General features: G+C 41.6%; 1 protein-coding gene across 4 annotated transcripts in view; it reads right to left on the bottom strand.

Moving 5' to 3' along the window:
• ARHGEF26 (Rho guanine nucleotide exchange factor 26) overlaps positions 1 to 19,079 on the bottom strand; it is a 71,915-nt gene that overhangs the window by 8,028 nt on the left and 44,808 nt on the right. For all 4 annotated transcript variants that reach the window (XM_083739355.1, XM_083739358.1, XM_083739356.1 and 1 more), the window contains 5 exons: positions 18,926 to 19,078; positions 16,784 to 16,913; positions 13,436 to 13,510; positions 7,507 to 7,596; positions 5,764 to 5,918 (listed from right to left, as the gene is read on the bottom strand). In XM_083739355.1, the coding sequence (XP_083595481.1) occupies positions 5,764 to 5,918; positions 7,507 to 7,596; positions 13,436 to 13,510; positions 16,784 to 16,913; positions 18,926 to 19,078 (603 nt within the window). The remainder of the gene's footprint in view (positions 1 to 5,763; positions 5,919 to 7,506; positions 7,597 to 13,435; positions 13,511 to 16,783; positions 16,914 to 18,925; position 19,079) is intronic.

The raw sequence follows: 19,079 nt of genomic DNA, 5'->3' as shown, positions 1-19,079 counted from the left end.
TTGAGGTGAGATAATCATTATATAAAGGGAGAGGGGGGTTTCACCTAGGGGGCAGAAAGCAGATATAGAATGCCCTCCCAAGGAAGATTTGCCTGGCCAGAATACTGCTATCATTTAGGCACTAGGCAAAAACATTATTTATTTATCCAGGCATTTTAAGGAGTTGTGATTCTTTCTTGAGACTTTATCCACGGCTTTTCCATGCATGTGTATTTATTATATTGTTTGTTTTATGCTTGCATACTGCCCAGAATGTAATATGATGTGTAAATGTCTTAAAACAAATACATAACCTTTCTAATACTCAAAGCAGAATTCATAATTCCAGATACAGGAGAAACAACATTCCTTTCTTACTACGCTCTCACAGGCAGCTGAATGCTGAAAAGCCTAATCAAGGTTTCCCAAACTTGTGTCTCCAGTTGTTCTTGGACAACAATTCCCATCATCCCTGACCACTGGTCCTGCTAGCTAGGGGTGATGGGAGTTGTAGTCCCACAACAGCTGGAGACCTAAGTTTGGGAAAGCCTGCTATACATCTACAGAAAAGTCTCACTGAATTCAGTGGGGCTTACTTCTGAATGAATGTAGACAGTGGTACCTCTGGTTACGAACTTAATTTGTTCCGGAGATCCATTCTTAAGCTGAAACCGTTCTTATCCTGAGGCGCGCTTTTGCTAATGGGGCCTCCCTCTGGCGTGCAATTTCCATTCGCATCCTGGGGCAAAGTTCGCAACCAGCAGCAGCTACTTCCGGGTTAGCGGAGATCGTAACCTGAAGCGTTCAGAACCAGAGGTACCACTGTATAGGAAATATCGGCAATATCCAACTCAGAGGAAACCTATTAAAGCCAATGCAGTGCCTTTACTTAGATTCACTGGGTATGGTATCCAAAGCATTCATCCTGTTAGACTCATTGAATTGCAGAACTGGAAGGGATCCCCCGAGGGTCATCTAGTCCAGTGCAAAAAGATTTCAATTTGCACAACTGGATTTCCTCCCCATGTGCATTCCCTTTCCAAATCTGCTCCAGGCAGTTGGAGGAACTCCCGGAACAGATTTAGCTGTTCCATCAGCAAAAGCATTTCAGGTTGTGAGGGTTCTCCTAATCCCCTCAAAGTCATTTTGGGGGGCACAGGGACATGCTGTGGTAACAGAAGTCCTTGCACAGATTCATTAGTAGTTTTGGCTGAGGATGACCTCATTCTTTATGGAATACTATTATTATAATTTATGTAATTTCTCCAATTTGCGATGATCTTCTATGATGAGACTCCATCAGCAAACTCGACACAGCCCACTAAGTATGTGCAAGAAAACATGTCTGCAGCTATAGATCTAGGCAGGCAGGGGAAGAGGTGGCTTCTCAAAAGCTCCTACCAAGTACGTGATAGAAAAGCTGTGTTCAAGCTTGGTGGCGGACAAATTTAGCACTGCAAGTTGAAGAATTTTGTTTTTGCTGTGTGTTTTTTCACTTGGGGGAGACTGAAGATCCCTGGAAAAGACCCTCAGACTACAGTGGGGAACTGGATGTTCATCTCCAGAACCATGAACTCACACATACACAACAGGATGTGTAATGCCATGAAGCTGAACTGAAACAAATATGAAGAAATGCTTTTGATAAAGCTTCTTTTTAACCAGCGCAGACAAGAGCTGAACTATAATAGTCTATTTTTACACCAATGCAGAACTTGCTACTTGGCGATGTCCAACATAAGTGTCCTTATTCATCTCTTACTGGAACTTGTGGATGAAAGAGATGAAGCAACTGCAAAATGGGCAGTAAAATGAAAGACAACGAAAGAATGAAGTTCTTATTGGATTAATGGATGCACAGCCTTGCCGGCTTTATGTACTGATTGGCAAATGTATTGGCTCAGTTACAGATACTGCAATGATTATTCCCATACAGAAATAATACCATCCGTTCATATGGTCTTCCACCTGTGACTTGTATCTAGTCTTGCATTTTGCCATAGAATATTCTAAATCGGCTCTACACAAGAACACGCAAACCTGAACCATGCAGTCTCAATACATCTTATAGACTAAGTAACTATCCCATAATCTTTCCCTCTACAGTTCAATATGGCATATTGAGCACCAAAGCCAGAGATATATTGTCCAAAAAAGGCAAAAATAGATAGTGTATGTGCAGCTCTTCCATGTCCATTAGTTGTTAATTACAGTCAACTGTTCAATAACACAAAATGAAACCCATTGATTTTTATTCCCTTCTAGCATACCCAAGACCTGTAATTACCCCCCCCCCCCAGTCTTAAAGGTATGGTAGCTTCAAACACTTATTGTGAGGTTCACCCCATCCACCCTCCCTGTAATTGATCATACTGTAAATCAAACTGCATCACTTCCAATATAGAGATTCACTGATTATCCATAACAAGAAAAATGATCTGGATAAAACTGCATTCAAATGGTTATTTTTTCTGAAGAAAGTAGATTTCCTTTGGAATGAGAGGGCCTAGTTTTCAGAGGGTGGAGTTAGACTGTGTATGCAATGTAAACAAATATATCTATATAATCAATGCCAACTCCCTACTCCCACCCCTCTCAATAACCACTATTATGGGAGTACCTCTGGAGAAGATGACTAGCAGATGTTGTATGAAAATGGATATGGAATGAGAATTTCAGTGAGGAGAAAAATATTCCACTTCACTAAAACAGAATACTTGCATTCTGATGTGCTCCTTATAGTCCAGTTTTTATCCGCACACATGCCAAAGAATGCAAGAACAGCTTCTCAAATAAAACACTTTTCCCTTTTATTTATCGTTTCCTGTTTCTTGGGAAGTTCTTTCATCAATAAATGCAAGGATCTGAAATGCATTTTTTTGCTACAGTTTATTATTTAAAAGTATTATTTTTTGTTGCTCTGTTACCTTGGCAAGTCAAACTGTTTTAGAAATCTAGGCATCCTTTTAATTGGGAAAGGGCTTTTTAATTATTTCAAATCTCTTCCTGGAGAGTGTAGCAGAAGTTCAGTTTTAGCTGGTAACTGTGGACAGGTAACATTCCAAAGTATTATTTGACCTTTGGCTGGCTTCACATTTCAGAAGTCCAGCTGCATTCCATTGCCGGGATTATCTCAGGAACTGACAAGCCACTAGACAGAGAGAGAATTTTAGTGGTATCCCAAGGGGATTGCAGACCATGAAGTAAGAATATTTAATAACCATAGCGTAAAAAAAAAATGTATCCCTTCCTTAAATGTGTGTGAACCAATTTGACAGGTATCTGTCTCACTGTTAATGAGGATGTAGAGCAGCCTGAATGATTGTTAAAAAAAAAAAACAACTGCTGTAAAATAGACAAAATATAACTGAGTACATGAGGGGGTGGGGAATACATAGCAAACCAGGTCTAAAGAAGTATGTTCATACTTCACGGCAGGATTCTTTGCCTGCATTCCTTTGGAAAATTTGATTCTACATTTGCATAGCTCTCTGCCCAACGTAACCTTCCCTATGGAATTATGCCCCCACCCCGGTTATTAGTTTCCAATGGTTTTTTTTTAGAACTCTCTTAAGGATGCTGCTCTTGTGTTCTGGTTCCTTTAAAATCGTTATTGAAGAACACTTATAGCACACTTAATATTTACCAAAAAAAAAGTGGTGTACAAAATTCAATATGCAAGAAAAATATAGAACCATTTTGCTAATGTATTGGAGTTCTCTCTTTGTGCATATATATGTGAGTGAGTGAGTGAATGTGTGTGAGAGAGAGAAATGAATGAATGAATGAATGAATGAATGCTATATTATTTCTAGCCAAACCCTTTGCACAGCCCCACCCCACATATCTTGTTTGCACTATCCTTACTTATATATTCATCTCAGCATTCATGTCCAGAGCTACTGTAGCTGCCTCTCCAGGTCCCTCAAGGGAGAGAAAGGCAGCTGTGACAGCTGTTCAGTGTCCAATCTCTGGGTCAGGAAGAGCAGATATCACTACTGCAGCTGTTTTCTCCTGTTCATTAAAACCAAGTGAAGGCTGCGTCCAGCAACCCTCTGCTCACGCAGCAGACTTCCGTTTCCAGTTGGGCGACCCTCTGGAGCAGATTTAGGGGGTTTGCAGGGAGAGAAGAGGAAAGGAAAGTCCCATTGTGTGAGCGGCTGGATACCATCTCCAAGCTTTGTACTTTCAGGACCAAAGAAAGTTTAGTGTGGCAAGTGAGAGATAATGCCACTCACTTTCCTGACATGAATCAATTGCTATTCACTCCAGGTAAGCAGCTAACTGCATCAAATTGCTACAGGTCTCTAACCCTGAAGCCCTAAGGTCCCTGAGAGGACATCCCAGGGGCAAACGGAAGCATCAGATTGCTCTCTGTGTCTCTCAAGGCACAGAGAGAGGCCCAGCCTCAAAGATGCTTTCTTCCAGCTGCTGTGAAAACCTCCATTGACCTATTGGCATTGTGGCACCAATGTCAGTAGAACCAAGAAGGGAGATAATTATGTCAGCCTTGGAGCTGGCATGGTGAAGTTCCCTCCCAATGTTCTCAAAGGATGTGGCATCAAAATAGCTTCCAGCTCCCTCTGCTTTCCCCACTTTAGTAGTGGAGCCTAAAAATATGAAATCACAGTAAGTCTCAGAGCCATCCCGAATTTACATAACTATAAAAAATGTGTGTTAAATTAATGACTTTAAAAGAAAACCCACCGTCTTTCCTCTGTGGCCTTACTTATAAAGGTCTGCAGCATGAATGTGCATTTTACCCCATTCCAAAGACTCAGGTTATATAACTAATACAAATAAAATACCCCATTGAAGTAAGGCACAAAAACAACAATGCACCAGCCACCAACGCTAACAACAATTGAAGCGGTACTTCTCAAACATTTTGAAATGGAACCTGCCTGTAAAACGACTCAGCCTTTCAAGACCCCATTTACAAACTAACTACACCTTTAGAGCCCCTATCGCATTAGTAGATGACACTGAGAAAGTTTATGTTGTATTTTTTTCATTCTTGATGACGCCTCTTCCTTAAAGGGGTCCTACAGCAATAGGGTGGTGCTGCTGATCTGAAGAAAGAAAGAAAGAAAGAAAGAAAGAAAGAAAGAAAGAAGGAAGGAAGGAAGGAAGGAAGGAAGGAAGGAAGGAAGGAATTCTTCATTTCACAACCCACCCAGGAACAAATCATGACCCACAGTTCAAGAAGCACAAGCGTAAAGAACCATCAGAGTATGTCTAATGCTGCATTTTATCTTCTTATAGATGCTTAGTACTAAACCTGAGTAAATCTCATTGCTCAAATGCCTTTCAGCTTGCTTGCTCGATGTTAAGAGTTACATCTAATTCTTTTAATGATGTTATTTGGTATGCAAAGAATTTGCAATCTTCTTCTTTAAAATGTACACACAGTATTATCCCAGTGCTAAAAGTGGTCCCATCGACAAGACAATTCTGGCATGTACTAGCAATCTATGGCTGGATTAATTTTACATCCAATCACCGTCACTGGCTGAAGCTTACACCTGTAAGTCCAGGTGAATGCACAGACCAATTAAGTAGATAAAATATTTTAAAGGAGAGCAGGAAGCTGAAAAAGATGTACAAAGGAACGTGCATGAGTTGCCACGTGTCTTTCAAGCATTACACATGTACTCTTCTCTTTACTCCCCTGAATGTCCCATACAATGTGCCCTAAATCCACATCTAAAAGAGGGAGAGCAGGCAGCTATTGTTATCTATTTGTCCAGTGTAACTGACTCACGTATCCAGTGCAGCTCTTACCTTTTCTTTTTTGTGATAATGAGGACATCATTGAAGAGGAAGAAGTACACTTGTTGCTTAGAAGTCCTTTTAGAGAAAAGCCCAGTGTCTTCCACATACGCTATCAATTCACCTCTTTTCACTAGCCACCGGGAAGAAGAAACCAATGGAAATGGCTACAAAGTAAGGAAATTGCAATTAAGCCCATAGTAAGATTTTGTGGTATGTTTTTCCCTTTCCCCCAGAGAGATGTGTGCACATTTATAATAATCTCTGAGCTCCTTCCAAACCTAGAGTTCTGAATACAAAAGGAAAGAAAGAATGCTCTAAAATAATTCCTGAAATAAGTAGTCACTTCAGCTTTTCAAATACCACAATTAGATCAAACTATTTACAAATCATGCAATCTGGTTTACATTAAGAACAAAAGGCACCATCATAATGCAAACCAGCCCTGAGGGCTTTGGAGCGCTTTGTGGCAGGTTGAAAATTGCAAAAAGAAATAAATATCTAATAACATTTTAAAAACAACCACCACCACTCCTAAGTGAGAGTTTTCATTTGTCCATGATTAGCAAATGACTCAAAGTTTTCTTCTATATGAGCAAAGTATGTTTCTGATTTTGAACAGAAAATGTATATATCTTTAAAAAAATTCCAAAGAGTGTGGGCAGTAACCCAACTAAACAGTTATGCTATTGCAGCATCTTTTAGCTGTGCAAAACAGGTTTGCATTAACCATCATTTAAGTATTGGAGCTGCATGGAGCAAACATGGTTCAAATAGGTTCCCTTTCTCTTTAGCCTCTCTGCTTGAAAGTTGACAATCAGGTCTTACCAATGTTAGCTCACTAAGCTACATCCTGTTTTCTCTGTATATTTAGAATTTTAACCAAGGTTAGGAAACGGTCTGGCTGGCACTACCCACTGAAATGGGTTACGAGTGATATCCAACTGAGTCAATTTCAGATGGTCTACTTTCAGTAGACATAAGTCCAATTATTTTTGAATTATCTGAATATGAACGATATTAAGTCCAAAATTCAAGCTAATTACAATTAAACAGATTTTGTCATTGTATCACTGTACAAGCGTTTAGCATTTTGTGTGTGTGTGTTTGTGTGTGTGTTGTCTTAAACACACAACATTAAAGTTCTTCAACTAGCAAAAACAAACATGCAGAAAGAGCAAACAATTATTTCCAGGACTCTTTATATTACACTGAATAGGAATTATAGTACAGTCGTACCTTGGAAGTTGAACAGAATCTGTTCCGGAAGTCGGTTTGACTTCCAAAATGTTTGGAAGCCGAAGTACAGCTTCTGATTGGCTGCAGGAAGCTCCTGCAGCCAATAGGAAGCCACAGAAGTAGCATCAGACATCTGGGCTCCAAAGAATGTTTGCAAACCACAACAGTCACTTCCGGGTTTGCAGTGTTTGGGATCCAAGGTATGACTGTCTATGATTATCTGAGGCAAATGTTCAGGTAAGGGAATGTATGTGTTAAAAAAAAGCAACCAATCATTTTCCTGCTCGGTTTGAGTAACTAGGCTTCCATCAGGAGAGAAGTCCCTTGTTCTGCATGCTTCAAGCACCACTGCCGATTTCAGGATATCAACTTATTTGCCACCTCCTAGAACATCATATAAACAACCTCTAATTCCCCAGATAATAAACTGAGTTTACTTTAGCTGTGACAGCCCATCATTAAAACTAAGCAAAGGTTAAAGTTTGCACAACAGAAGTATGAAGGCAAATATCACACCTTGATTCTGAATTCCAGCTGGGAGTTGATAGTGTACATCATTTCTGTCCTTTCCATTGTTCGAGCACCTTCATTGCAGAGGCGAACCAACTGGGAAAGAAGACATTTTATTCAGCTGATGTTATTTATATCTATTAAGCTTTCTTGCTTCTCCTTACAGTGCACTATTTTTCAGAGATTCAGAACAGCGGAAAGCGAAAGGGCGGTCAAAGAGATTTGAAAAGCACTTACTTTACAGATAACTTATCACAAATTAGCCTTTCCTGCAAACAATTTATATTTTATTAAAAAGAACTGCTGTTCACATCAATTTTGAAAACACCGGGCTATAGCCACCCCTACCATTGCACAATTCCCTTTGCCTCTTCAGTCACAAACCACAACTCCTTTATGTTTCCTATGCAAAACTTAGAACCCTGATTACCTTGGTAAACATGTTTTCGAAACATGAATATGGGGTAGTAATTTTGTAGGGAACAATCTTTGACCAGGACTGGGTGGTTCTTCTCTAGAAATATGCTTTTTGGGCTGTTTTCAGCCTTCAAACAGGTTTGCTTCCAGTCTCAAAGCACAGCTACAAAAAGACAGTCTAGGGACATTTGCCAAGAAGAAATTATGGACAGTTTTAACTTCTCCCACTCTCTGATTTTCCCCTACAAGCACCATGCACCCCCACCCCCCAGCAAGCCACAACATTAGCATTACAAGACAGACTATTTGTCTCATAACATGAAATTCTATCCTCAGTCCTAGTATAAAGAATAGCAGGTAAACATTTGGACACAAAATGTGGGGCATTTCAAGACAGAAACCAGAGTTGGCATCAATGTGCTCCATACACCCTGAGCTTGACTCAAGTATTCATCATCTCATTCTTTGTTCCGTGACGTTAATTTATTCTTTTATCTACTGCTCAGACACACTTGCAATGGGAAACATGGACCAAGCCACAGTGAAATGCCACTGTTCCTTTAATATATGTGGATAACAAAAGGTACATTCTAGTCAATTTTAAGCACCTTGAAGCCCTGCTGACTTAACTTTGGCAGGATAAGACCTCAAGTAAGGAAACATTGTGGGTTAAAGCACTTGTGCTGTTGCATTACATATAAGCCACATTAGCAACTCACAGCCACTTTTGTGTGTTTTTCAGAAGTCAGTAAGGTTTTAAAAAAGGTAACAAAGCCAAGTAATGCTAAATTTGAATATGCTAAACTATGAGAATGAGCCTCATCTGAAAGCATGAAAAGGAGACTGGAAGCATTGATCCTTGGTTCAAATCAGTGTTTCCAGCTGTTTGTGAACTACACCTAGCTAGCAGGATGATGGGATTTGTAGTACCCCCAAAAAACAGCTAGAGACCCAATTTGGGAAACACTTGTTTAACCAACCAAATTTTTTCATTGCATCTGAAGAGGAATCATTGTGGTTTTTTTTTTAAAAAAAAAACTAGCTAAGGAAAAAAATCAGGACCCCACTTTAGGCTCTTGCTTGTTCCTTTGAAGCCCCCACCCACTTACCCACACTGCATCTGCAATAGGGTGGTTGGGTGCACCAAAATGGCCTCGTGAGCCAAATGGGAAGAAGAAGAAGAAGAAGAAGAAGAAGAGTTTGGATTTGATATCCCGCCTTTCACTCCCCTTCAGGAGTCTCAAAGCGGCTAACATTCTCCTTTCCCTTCCTCCCCCACAACAAACACTCTGTGAGGTGAGTGGGGCTGAGAGACTTCAAAGAAGTGTGACTGGCCCAAGGTCACCCAGCAGCTGCATGTGGAGGAGCGGAGACGCGGACCCAGTTCCCCAGATTATGAGACTACCGCTCTTAACCACTACACCACACTGGCCCACTGGTTTGGCCCACAGGCTACTCCTGATTTAAACTAACCGGTCTGTCCTTGTCAGATGAAGCAACAGCCAGCCATTAATTTAAAAATGGAAGTGGATACTTTCCCCTCTGCTCTCCTATTCCAGTGCAGCCATGAAGCGACTGGAAGCACATGAACCAAAGGCTTGCCCATGATTGTCTTCATATCATTATTGTTTAGAACAGGCATCCCCAAACTCGGCCCTCCAGAGTTTTTTGGGACTACAATTCCCATCACCCCTGATCACTGGTCCTGTTAGCTAGGGATGATGGGAGTTGTAGTCCCAAAACATCTGGAGAGCCAAGTTTTGGGGATGCCTGGTTTAGAATTACATATGAACCAAGCCAGTGATACCTTTTAAAAATAAAGGTGCCTAATCAAGTTTTGTAATTAATATTGGACATTTAACTAACACTTGCAATACCACTGGTGTCTCCTGAAGACCTTTTTATGCCAACAGGCCTATGCTGTTGTTTAAATTTCTTGATTAGAGTGACATTTTAATGATTAATTTATATTGTTTTTGTGGTGCTTTATTGTGTGTATTTGCACACCTCTTTGATATTCTAGGGACACTGGTGGCACTGTGGGTTAAACCACAGAGCCTAGGGCTTGCCGATCAGAAGGTCGGCGGTTCAAATCCCCGCGACAGGGTGAGCTCCCGTTGCTCAGTCCCTGCTCCTGCCAACCTAGCAGTTCGAAAGCACCTCAAAGTGCAAGTAGATAAATAGGTACCGCTCTGGCGGGAAGGTAAATGGTGTTTCTGTGTGCTGCTCTGGTTCGTCAGAAGCAGCTTTGTCATGCTGGCCACGTGACCCGGAAGCTGTACGCTGGCTCCCTCGGCCAATAAAGCGAGATGAGCGCCGCAACCCCAGAGTCGGCCATGACTGGACCTAATGGTCAGGGGTCCCTTTACCTTTACTTGATATTTTACACAAGTTGGCAGTATGCAAATACTTTTATAAATCATGGTGATGAACAGAAAAGTTTTTTTTGGGGGGGGGGGAATGGGTAGTTTGTAAGATTTTATCTCTCGTTCTTTCCCCCCCTAAAGCAATGATCAAAACTCCTGAACCACAATACTGTAGGCCATAGACTCACAACGTTTCCCAGATATCATTCCACAAAAAGCATCATTAAGAAAGATATTGATGGTGAGCACTATTGCCTTTGCCAATACTCGCTACAACAGCAATAAAGCAAGTGATTTCTATATACGTCCCTATTATGGCTTTACAGACCTACCCTACCCCATTTTCAGGGGAGAAGGAATCCACCTGGAGCTTCTGCGATAGAAAGCAGTTACGTTAGCAATTTCTATTTCTAGCGATTTTGTGTGTAGGAGGCATATTAAGCTATTTTCTCCCTAGTAGCCAATGAATTCAGTGCAAGTAATGAGTAATTTGGAGAAGATGAAGATAAAGACTTTTTAAAAAGGCCCTAAGGGTATATTCTGCCTGAGAACTATTTGGCAAACTGTTAGCAAGCCATCAGAAGCATTTTTTATGAGCCAAAGATAAAAGTCAGGCTTATCAGTGATAATTTAGTGACAACCTCACAGGGTGAAGCAGTACTAGGCAAGGAAAATGGAATTTCTTTTCCTCTTTCCTGGTCTGAATTTTATGCACATCACTCTGCTGTCCTCACAGTTAACTCTCACAATATTGCCTGAATAATATTACCTTGCAACATCAGCATGCAAACTTGTCCCTCAATAACCGTATCTGATTTAACCAATTTCCATATTTCTCCCCCCACCCCCATAACATTACTTTTTGCTTTTTGGTTTCTAAATCCCACTATTTTAAAAAGTGGAAATTTGCCTGCATATTAACAACTTAAGTGTAGTCCAGAATGCACATAGCCTTAGGCAAAGTCCAACTTTAAAAAGTTGGAATGCATATACAGTGGTGCCTCGCAAGACGAGATTAATCCGTTCCGTGAGGCTGTTCGTATAGCGGTTTTTTCGTCTTGCGAAGCAAGCCCATTGACAGCTTAGCGGATTAGTGCTATTAGCGGTTTAGCGGCTTTTAGCGATCAGCTGTTAAGCGGCTTATCAGCGGATCAGCTGATAAGCGGCTTAGCAGCTTAAGAAAAGGGGGGGGAGGGGAAAAAAACCCGCAGGAACTCGCAAGACATTTTCGTCTTGCGAAGCAAGCCCATAGGGAAATTTGTTTTGCGAAGCGCCTCCAAAACGGAAAACCCTTTCGTCTAGCGGGTTTTCCATCTTGCGAGGCGTTCGTCTTGCGGGGCACCATTGTATCCAAAACATAAAAACCCAGCCCTTCTGATGTGTCTATATTCTGATGTACCTATTTTCTTCTTTTCTTTCTTAATGTTTTACTGATTTTGTTGTTGTAATAAACAATTAACTATCCCAAACTCTTCACCTATTGTTCTTACTTCTTGATCCACAAGCAAAATGGGAAGGGAGAAAACAGGGCAGGGTGGGGGAAGCTATGGGGCATTTGCTCAGGCTATATATGAATGAGGAAAAATAAAGTAGAGGAAATAAGGGGATGAAAGGCGAAGAACTGGACTGGGGAATGCATGACAACACTGGAGATAATTGCAAGGCAATAGTGAGATATGTAAAAGTCAGGTTGCATGGGAAGGAAGCTATTCTTTACTAATGCAGCTGTTGGAATCCACCATATTTTGGGTGCCCATAAGAAGGTAATATAGCTAAGGCTCTATAAATTCACTCATATACTTCCTAGTAGTGAGTACCCTGGTATGTTCAGCAAAACACAGCTTGCAGGAGAGAAACCACACCTCCTTTCAGCGGCGTAGCAACCCACACCATCACCTGGGGTAGATCCAAGTTGTTGAGCTTAAAACAGTCACAAAATGGTGGCAGATCAAGGCAGTTTGGCAAAAACCAGCTGGCAATCTGATATCATATTCTGTTGATATTAAATCCATCATTGGAAATTGCTAAATTCTTCGCCAGCCTGCTCCTTGTGGCAAGCTTTCATCCCACTAAGTACAGACATTTGCTCTGGAGGTACTGTGACTCAGCCTCCCCAGTGTAGGCAAAACTTGCTGATCCAGGGGCTCTAACAATGGGAAGCAATTTTCCTTTATCCCTTACCACTGTCACAGGCCTCTAAAAATTTCTACCCTTCTTCTGTAACTCCTTCTCCTATTCTTTCATACTCAACTTGTGCCCTATTCCCTCCCTCAAAGCAGGGCACATTTCTCTCCCCCTCATTCTTTACATTTCCTACCCACTAAAAAAGTCTCTCGCCCTTTCCCTCTTCCTTTTCTTTCTGAGTTTATTTTAAATCATACTAATTACAATTAGTAATATTAGCCTTTAATATCAGTTTCTAATTTTACTTCAACACCTCTTCTGGCTCTTTTCATTCAGAGGAAGGAGAATTTCCTTCCTGCCTCCTCCCGGCTGAATTTTTCTCTCTGCTACATTTATTCAGCATGCAATGAGTTTCTGGTGCTGGCACTGGTCCAATCGAAAGGCTGTGACACAGCCAGGAGACTAGTAAAGGCAAATGACAAGACACACGGCATGCAGTGGCACTGAGGTCTGCATGAAAGTGGCTCAAGATCCACCAATGGTGGAAATTAGCCAGGTACCAAAATATGTGAAATGGTGGCTTTAGCTGAATGAGTTTTAGATACGAGTCTTGAGCACTGTTCTTTCCCCAGAACAACTGGGACAGACAAGAGTCTCAATTATCCCCGGTTAAGCACAGTTCAGAACATCAAAGATTCAGGCCACTGACATTACAACAATGGCATACTGATTTAGTTAAGCATTTCAGCCATAAACAAACCTATGTTAAAAATTATTTACACCAAGAGCCATGTTGTTCCCCATTTCCAGCTTTGTAATGGACTTTAAAAACAACAACCCATTAATAGAATTGTCTCATGTAATTCTGATGGAAATGTAGCTGCATGGAATGTACGTAGGTGTTGTGGTCCACAGAGCTCAGCAAGTCTTACTTCAAGTAAGTGTGCATGATTGGGCTTCAGCCAAAACATCAAAAAGTTATACAGAAAGTTTGGACAATGGATACAGAACAGAGGATCTAAACCTACCTTGCTTACTTCTTTTAAAGCTCGTTTGCAAGCTTCGTATTTTGGTGACTCTTTGGGCGTTTTCTGGCAAATAGTCTGAAACAAGGAGTAAGCCTATTTAGAGGGGTGTATATTAAGGTTCACAATGATATGGCATTTCACACTGCATTTGCACAAAGCTGAAAAGTTCAATATTGCAGGGCATGTGTGGGGAATTTCTCACCCTCCAGGTGATGCTGAAGTGCAACTCCCATCACTCCTAGCCATTGGCCATTGCTGATGGGAGTTGAAGTGCAGCAACACAATGAGGGCCAAAGATCACCCAAGACCTGTTATCAAGAATCAAAATGCACCACCACCCAGAGAACCAATGGGAACAAGGTGAGGTATGTTGTTATTTCTTTCCAGGAGTTACCATTCATTTGAAACTCAGTCTCAATACTTGATAAGAGGGAAGGATTAACTTCCGATTGACTAAGGGAAGTGGTTGGACCCCTGGGTGACAAGGGAGTCAAAGGTGGTACTAAAGGAGAATTGCAGAAAAGCTGAATGAACTGTTCACATCTGTCTTCACAATGAAATATACAGTGCATATCCCAGTGCCTGAACTAACTTCTGCAGGAAGGGAGTCTGAGGCACCCAGTGGTGACAACAGATTAAGCTCTAGGCCTAACGGAGAAAAGAAAAGCTGGCAAATCACTGGGTCCAGATGGTAAGGTAAAGGTAAAGGTACCCCTGCCCGTACGGGCCAGTCTTGACAGACTCTGGGGTTGTGCGCCCATCTCACTTAAGAGGCCAGGGGCCAGCGCTGTCCGGAGACACTTCCGGGTCACGTGGCCAGCGTGACATCGCTGCTCTGGCGAGCCAGAGCCGCACACGGAAACGCCGTTTACCTTCCCGCTGGTAAGCGGTCCCTATTTATCTACTTGCACCCGGAGGTGCTTTCGAACTGCTAGGTTGGCAGGCGCTGGGACCGAGCAGCGGGAGTGCACCCCGCCGCAGGGATTCGAACCGCCGACCTTTCGATCGGCAAGTCCTAGGCGCTGAGGCTTTAACCCACAGCGCCACCTGCGTCCAGATGGTACCTATCTAGAAATCCTCAAATACTTCCAATGCCTCTGAATACTACCTGTTGGGAATTGCAGGTGGGGCAGAGTGCTCTTGTGCTCATATCCTGCTTTCAGACTTCTCACAAGTATATGGTTGGCCACTGTGAGAACAGGATGCTTAACTAGATGTGCCATTGGCCTGATCCAGCAAACTCTTATGTTCTTACCTCTAACCAGGAAGAAGTCCCCCAAACCCCATTTTCAGTTATACTTAACACACTTCCCTCCCTTCCTTTCTACTTCCAAGATGGAAATGCCTCCTTCCCATCCCATGCCAACTCTAACAAGAAACTGATTCCAAGTATTTCATTAGCGAAGCACCAATATATTTGCAATTCAGAACTTCTGAGATAGCAGAAAAATTTCTCTTTCTGAGGAACACCATAAAAGTAAAAGGAGTCTGATCGTTCCATCAACATTTTGTAGACTTGCTTTCATTAGCAAGCTATGAAAACAAAGCAGAACCAAAGCAAACATCCTGCATTGATATGTTTCTAATGACGAGGGGGACGTAGTATGTTTTTGTGTGAGAGAAGCCAAAACGCTATATTAAACAGTTCCCTTGCAGTATGTTGCTTTTACAGGCGGAATGCAGTTCCTGAATTTCTGGCACACAGACCTGAGCAAAATTAATTACAACGTAAAGGTCTTCATGAAGAACAGACCTAGTGCTGATTGGTATAGAGAGTTATGGAGGCAGGAGGTCCACCTCCTGCTGAGCCATTCAGACCTTTGCAGTTTAGATTTTGCCTCTATCGTTAAGCAGGAACAGTAGTAAAGTTTCTGAAGTAAAGACGGTATCAACTTTGTGAAACACTTGATCCTTTAAAAAATTTAATGTATTGCCATCACAATTATGCCAAAGCTGAAATTATCACATAGGCTGCTAAATAGCTTCTGAGCTAAGTTCAAGGAGCTGGTACACATGTGCAAATCCATATACAGCTCTGATGTCAGAATCAGGCCTTCATTATAGCAGCACCTACCTGAACTCCCTCCTACTATAGCAGACAAGTGTCTTATGCTGGTACCTGTTGGAGATGTTCCTCTTTTTCTAAACAAATACAAATTTCAGCTCTTTCTGTATGCTATATGCAATGAAATTTAAATACTCTGAAGTGTCTGGATGAGGATTTATTTTGGGAAACACCTCTCAACGAAACAATTTTTTCACATCAAGTGTTAAGGCTGAAACCCTGATGCGCAGCAATTTATTTAAAAAAGGGAATGTTAGCAATTAAGATGACTAAGAATTATATTTTACATTTCTTAAATTTGACTGCCTTTTACATAAGTTCTCAACAGAGTGCTTTCACAGAAGTAAATTAGTGCTTTCTCCTAATTACATCCTAGTTGATGGAGCATTACTTTAGACATATGACAACTGGTTTAAAATTGACTATTTTTTACTTGAAACTGCTATGAAAACTTCTTTCATATAATTTCCCCTCTTAAACTGAGAATTGTTTTGCGACGTTCAGCTATAAAAGCCATTGCTTCAGTATTTTACAAGTAAATACAGTGGTACCTCTGGTTACGAACTTAATTCGTTCTGGAGGTCTGTTCTTAACCTGAAACTGTTATTAACCTGAGGTACCACTTTAGCTAATGGGGCCTCCTGCTGCTGCTGCTGCCGCCACATGATTTCTGTTCTCATCTTGAGGTAAAGTTCTTAACCCGAGGTACTACTTTCAGGTTAGTGGAGTCTGTAACCCGAGGTGTTTGTAACCCGAGGTACCACTGTAATGACATTCCCATAATATTAATAATAAAACAGTCCCAGCATAAAAAGAATTTTGCTGGATGAGGCCAAAGGCCTATCTAGGCCGCCATCTTGTTTCCCACAGTGGACAACCAGATGCCTATAGGAAGCCCTCAAGCAGGCAATAATCCTGTCCCACAGTTGTTCCTAACTGATATTGAGAAGCATGGTGCATCTGAGCATGGAGTTATGACCATCATGACAAGTAACTATTGATAGTCATGCTTCATCAAAGAAACATCAAATTCAGGGACAGAAGTAAGGCCCATTACTGGCAAGAGTGCAGACATCAGGTGTTAACAATGTCCAAATCAGGGCACCCGGTGCAATGGACACTCATGCCAAAAATGAATAGGAAAACCTAGACTTTTTCTTAACAACAAGGCAATCAACAGTAAAAAAAAAAAGCTGAGCTAAAATGGTGGTGGCAGCAGCCAAACATGGTTTCTAAAATCAACTTTAAATACAGATATACAGTTTGAAATATGCCGCTCTTACATCCATCAGCAGCGGAAGTCGCGTGACCCTCTGCATTGGGAGAATGAGGAAAGAAATCATAGGTAAGTTTCTGCATTCTTCTTGGGACTCAATCCGCGACAATACTTCCTTGAATGCTGGATTTGTAGCCCTAACCAAAAACAACAATAATTTTAAAGAGAGAATTAATTTAGAAGTTACTTATGAATCCTATGAATTTTTTGTTCGGTGATTTGTCAGGTACTTTCCCAGAAACTGTGCTAATGCTTTTCTGTGCCTAAGATTCCCCAACCTCGTATGGACAATGCTGAGCTAGGTAGACCAATGGCCTGACTTAGTATAAGGAAGCTTCCTGTTTCTACACATGGAAATGCATCATGAAACAGTAGGCACTGCTTCTCCTGTGTCACTGATAGGAACTAAGGAACACAGAAAGATCCCTTACACTGAGTCCATCAAGCTCTGTACTGTCTACTATGACTGGCAGATGCTCTTCGGGATTTCAGACAGAGGTCTCTTCCCAGCCCGATCTTTAGACGTTGGAAACGGTACCTGGGACCTCCTGCCTGCAAAGCACATTGCTCTGCCAATGAGCTCTGGTCCTTCATCCACCAAATTCCTCAATTACTTTCCTCTCTTGTTTGTTACAGGACAAATTCACAAGAGGCTGTGGGGAAAGGTGAGCAAGAGGAAGGACTGGTGAAGAAATGGGGTTTGAGGATCAGCAGCTGGAAACTCTTTCAATGCCTTGTACCATTTTGCATCTATAGAAACCATTTACAGGCAAGGAACATGCAACTCTATGGCCACATTCGAATTTCTGCTCAATAAGCTGACACATGAATGAGTTTTTAGCCTACGTGCACAGACCCTTCGTTCTTCTCTTTGCCTAAACCAGTAAACAAACCAGGAACTCCTTCCTTCCATTAGCTATGGTGTCCCATTCCACCCAAACTGGAAAAATGTTGTTAGCAGCTCTAGAACAAGGCAAGGATATTCAACCATGATTTAAAGCTCGCTAAATATCCCAACTTTTGTTCTGAAGCTATTAACTAGAAACTTCTTCCGGGTTAGTAAAATATAGTTCACTGAAGAACTTTGGAGTTTGCTTGCCATTTTTGGACAAAGGGCTTGTTTGTGCTTTGGCATATTAAGTCAAAATATTATCATCTGAACTCTCCTCTGTGTGTGTGTGTGTGTGTGTGCGTGTGTGTGTGTGTGTTATCAATCTCTCAAATCTCCAGTAATAACATTAAATGCAGGATTTGAGCAAAATCAAGATCTCTGCAGCTAGTGCAACCCACCTCCCGCCGTGAGTTCTGCTGAATGAAGCAGAACATATTAAGGAACTATGAATTATGAATAATTAATTGCCTAATTCAGACCTTGTCCTTTTAAGTTGCAAACATTTGAATTAAAAGGGCTATTTCAATTATCAGGAAAAGGGAACTTCAGGCCCAGGTGGAAATGTGGTCCTCCAGAATTCTCTACAGTGGTACCTTGGTTCTCGAACTTAATCCGTTCTGGGAGTCCGTTCAACTCCCAAAACCATTCAAAAACCAAGGAGTGGCGTCCGATTGGCTGAAGGAGCTTCCTGAACTCAAGCGGAAGCCACGTCGGACATTCAGCTTCTGAAAAACATTCGCAAACCAGAACACTTACTTCTGGGTTTGTGGCATTTGGGAGCCGATTTGTTCAGCAACTAAGCCATCTGGGAACCAAGGTTTGACTGTATATGGGACTCTCCTGAGGCTGTACTCTTTACCAGTGTTTCCCAACCTTGTGCCTCCAGATGTTTTTGGCCTACAACTCCCATCATCCCTGACCACTGGTCTTGCTAGCTAGGGATGATGGGAGTTGTAGGCCAAAAACATCTGGAGGCACAAGGTTGGGAAACACTGCTCTTTACTTGCCCTACCTTTTGGCCTCCTTGAGTGTTTTTGCCTGTCTGGAATATGCTGCTGAACTCTTATAATGCTTCCTTGCTTGTCTTGGAATTACCCAATAGTAGAAACGTAAAATTTACATTTGTTGCTTTGTCTTTGGCTCTACTCACCACACCCATGTGTGGCCCCACCGGAAGATTTTACAGAAGGAAATGGGCTCATCAGGATAAAAAAAGATTGCATACCCATGATATAAATAGCAACTTCAATTACTTACAGTAGTTTCTGGAGTGTTCGCTGCTGGTAGACTTCATTTGTGCAATATTTCACATAAGGGTCAAAGGTTGATGCAGTATGCTTTTCTACAATATCACTGATATCATCTATGAAGATATTATTCTGATGCCTTGCTTCAAGCTCTCTAAAGAACC

This window comes from Podarcis gaigeae (assembly GCF_964106915.1).
Source record: "Podarcis gaigeae genome assembly, chromosome: 5".
Classification (NCBI taxonomy): domain Eukaryota; kingdom Metazoa; phylum Chordata; class Lepidosauria; order Squamata; family Lacertidae; genus Podarcis; species Podarcis gaigeae.
The sequence above is the reverse complement of the archived record's forward strand: the minus strand, read 5'-3'. Positions and strand labels throughout refer to the sequence as shown.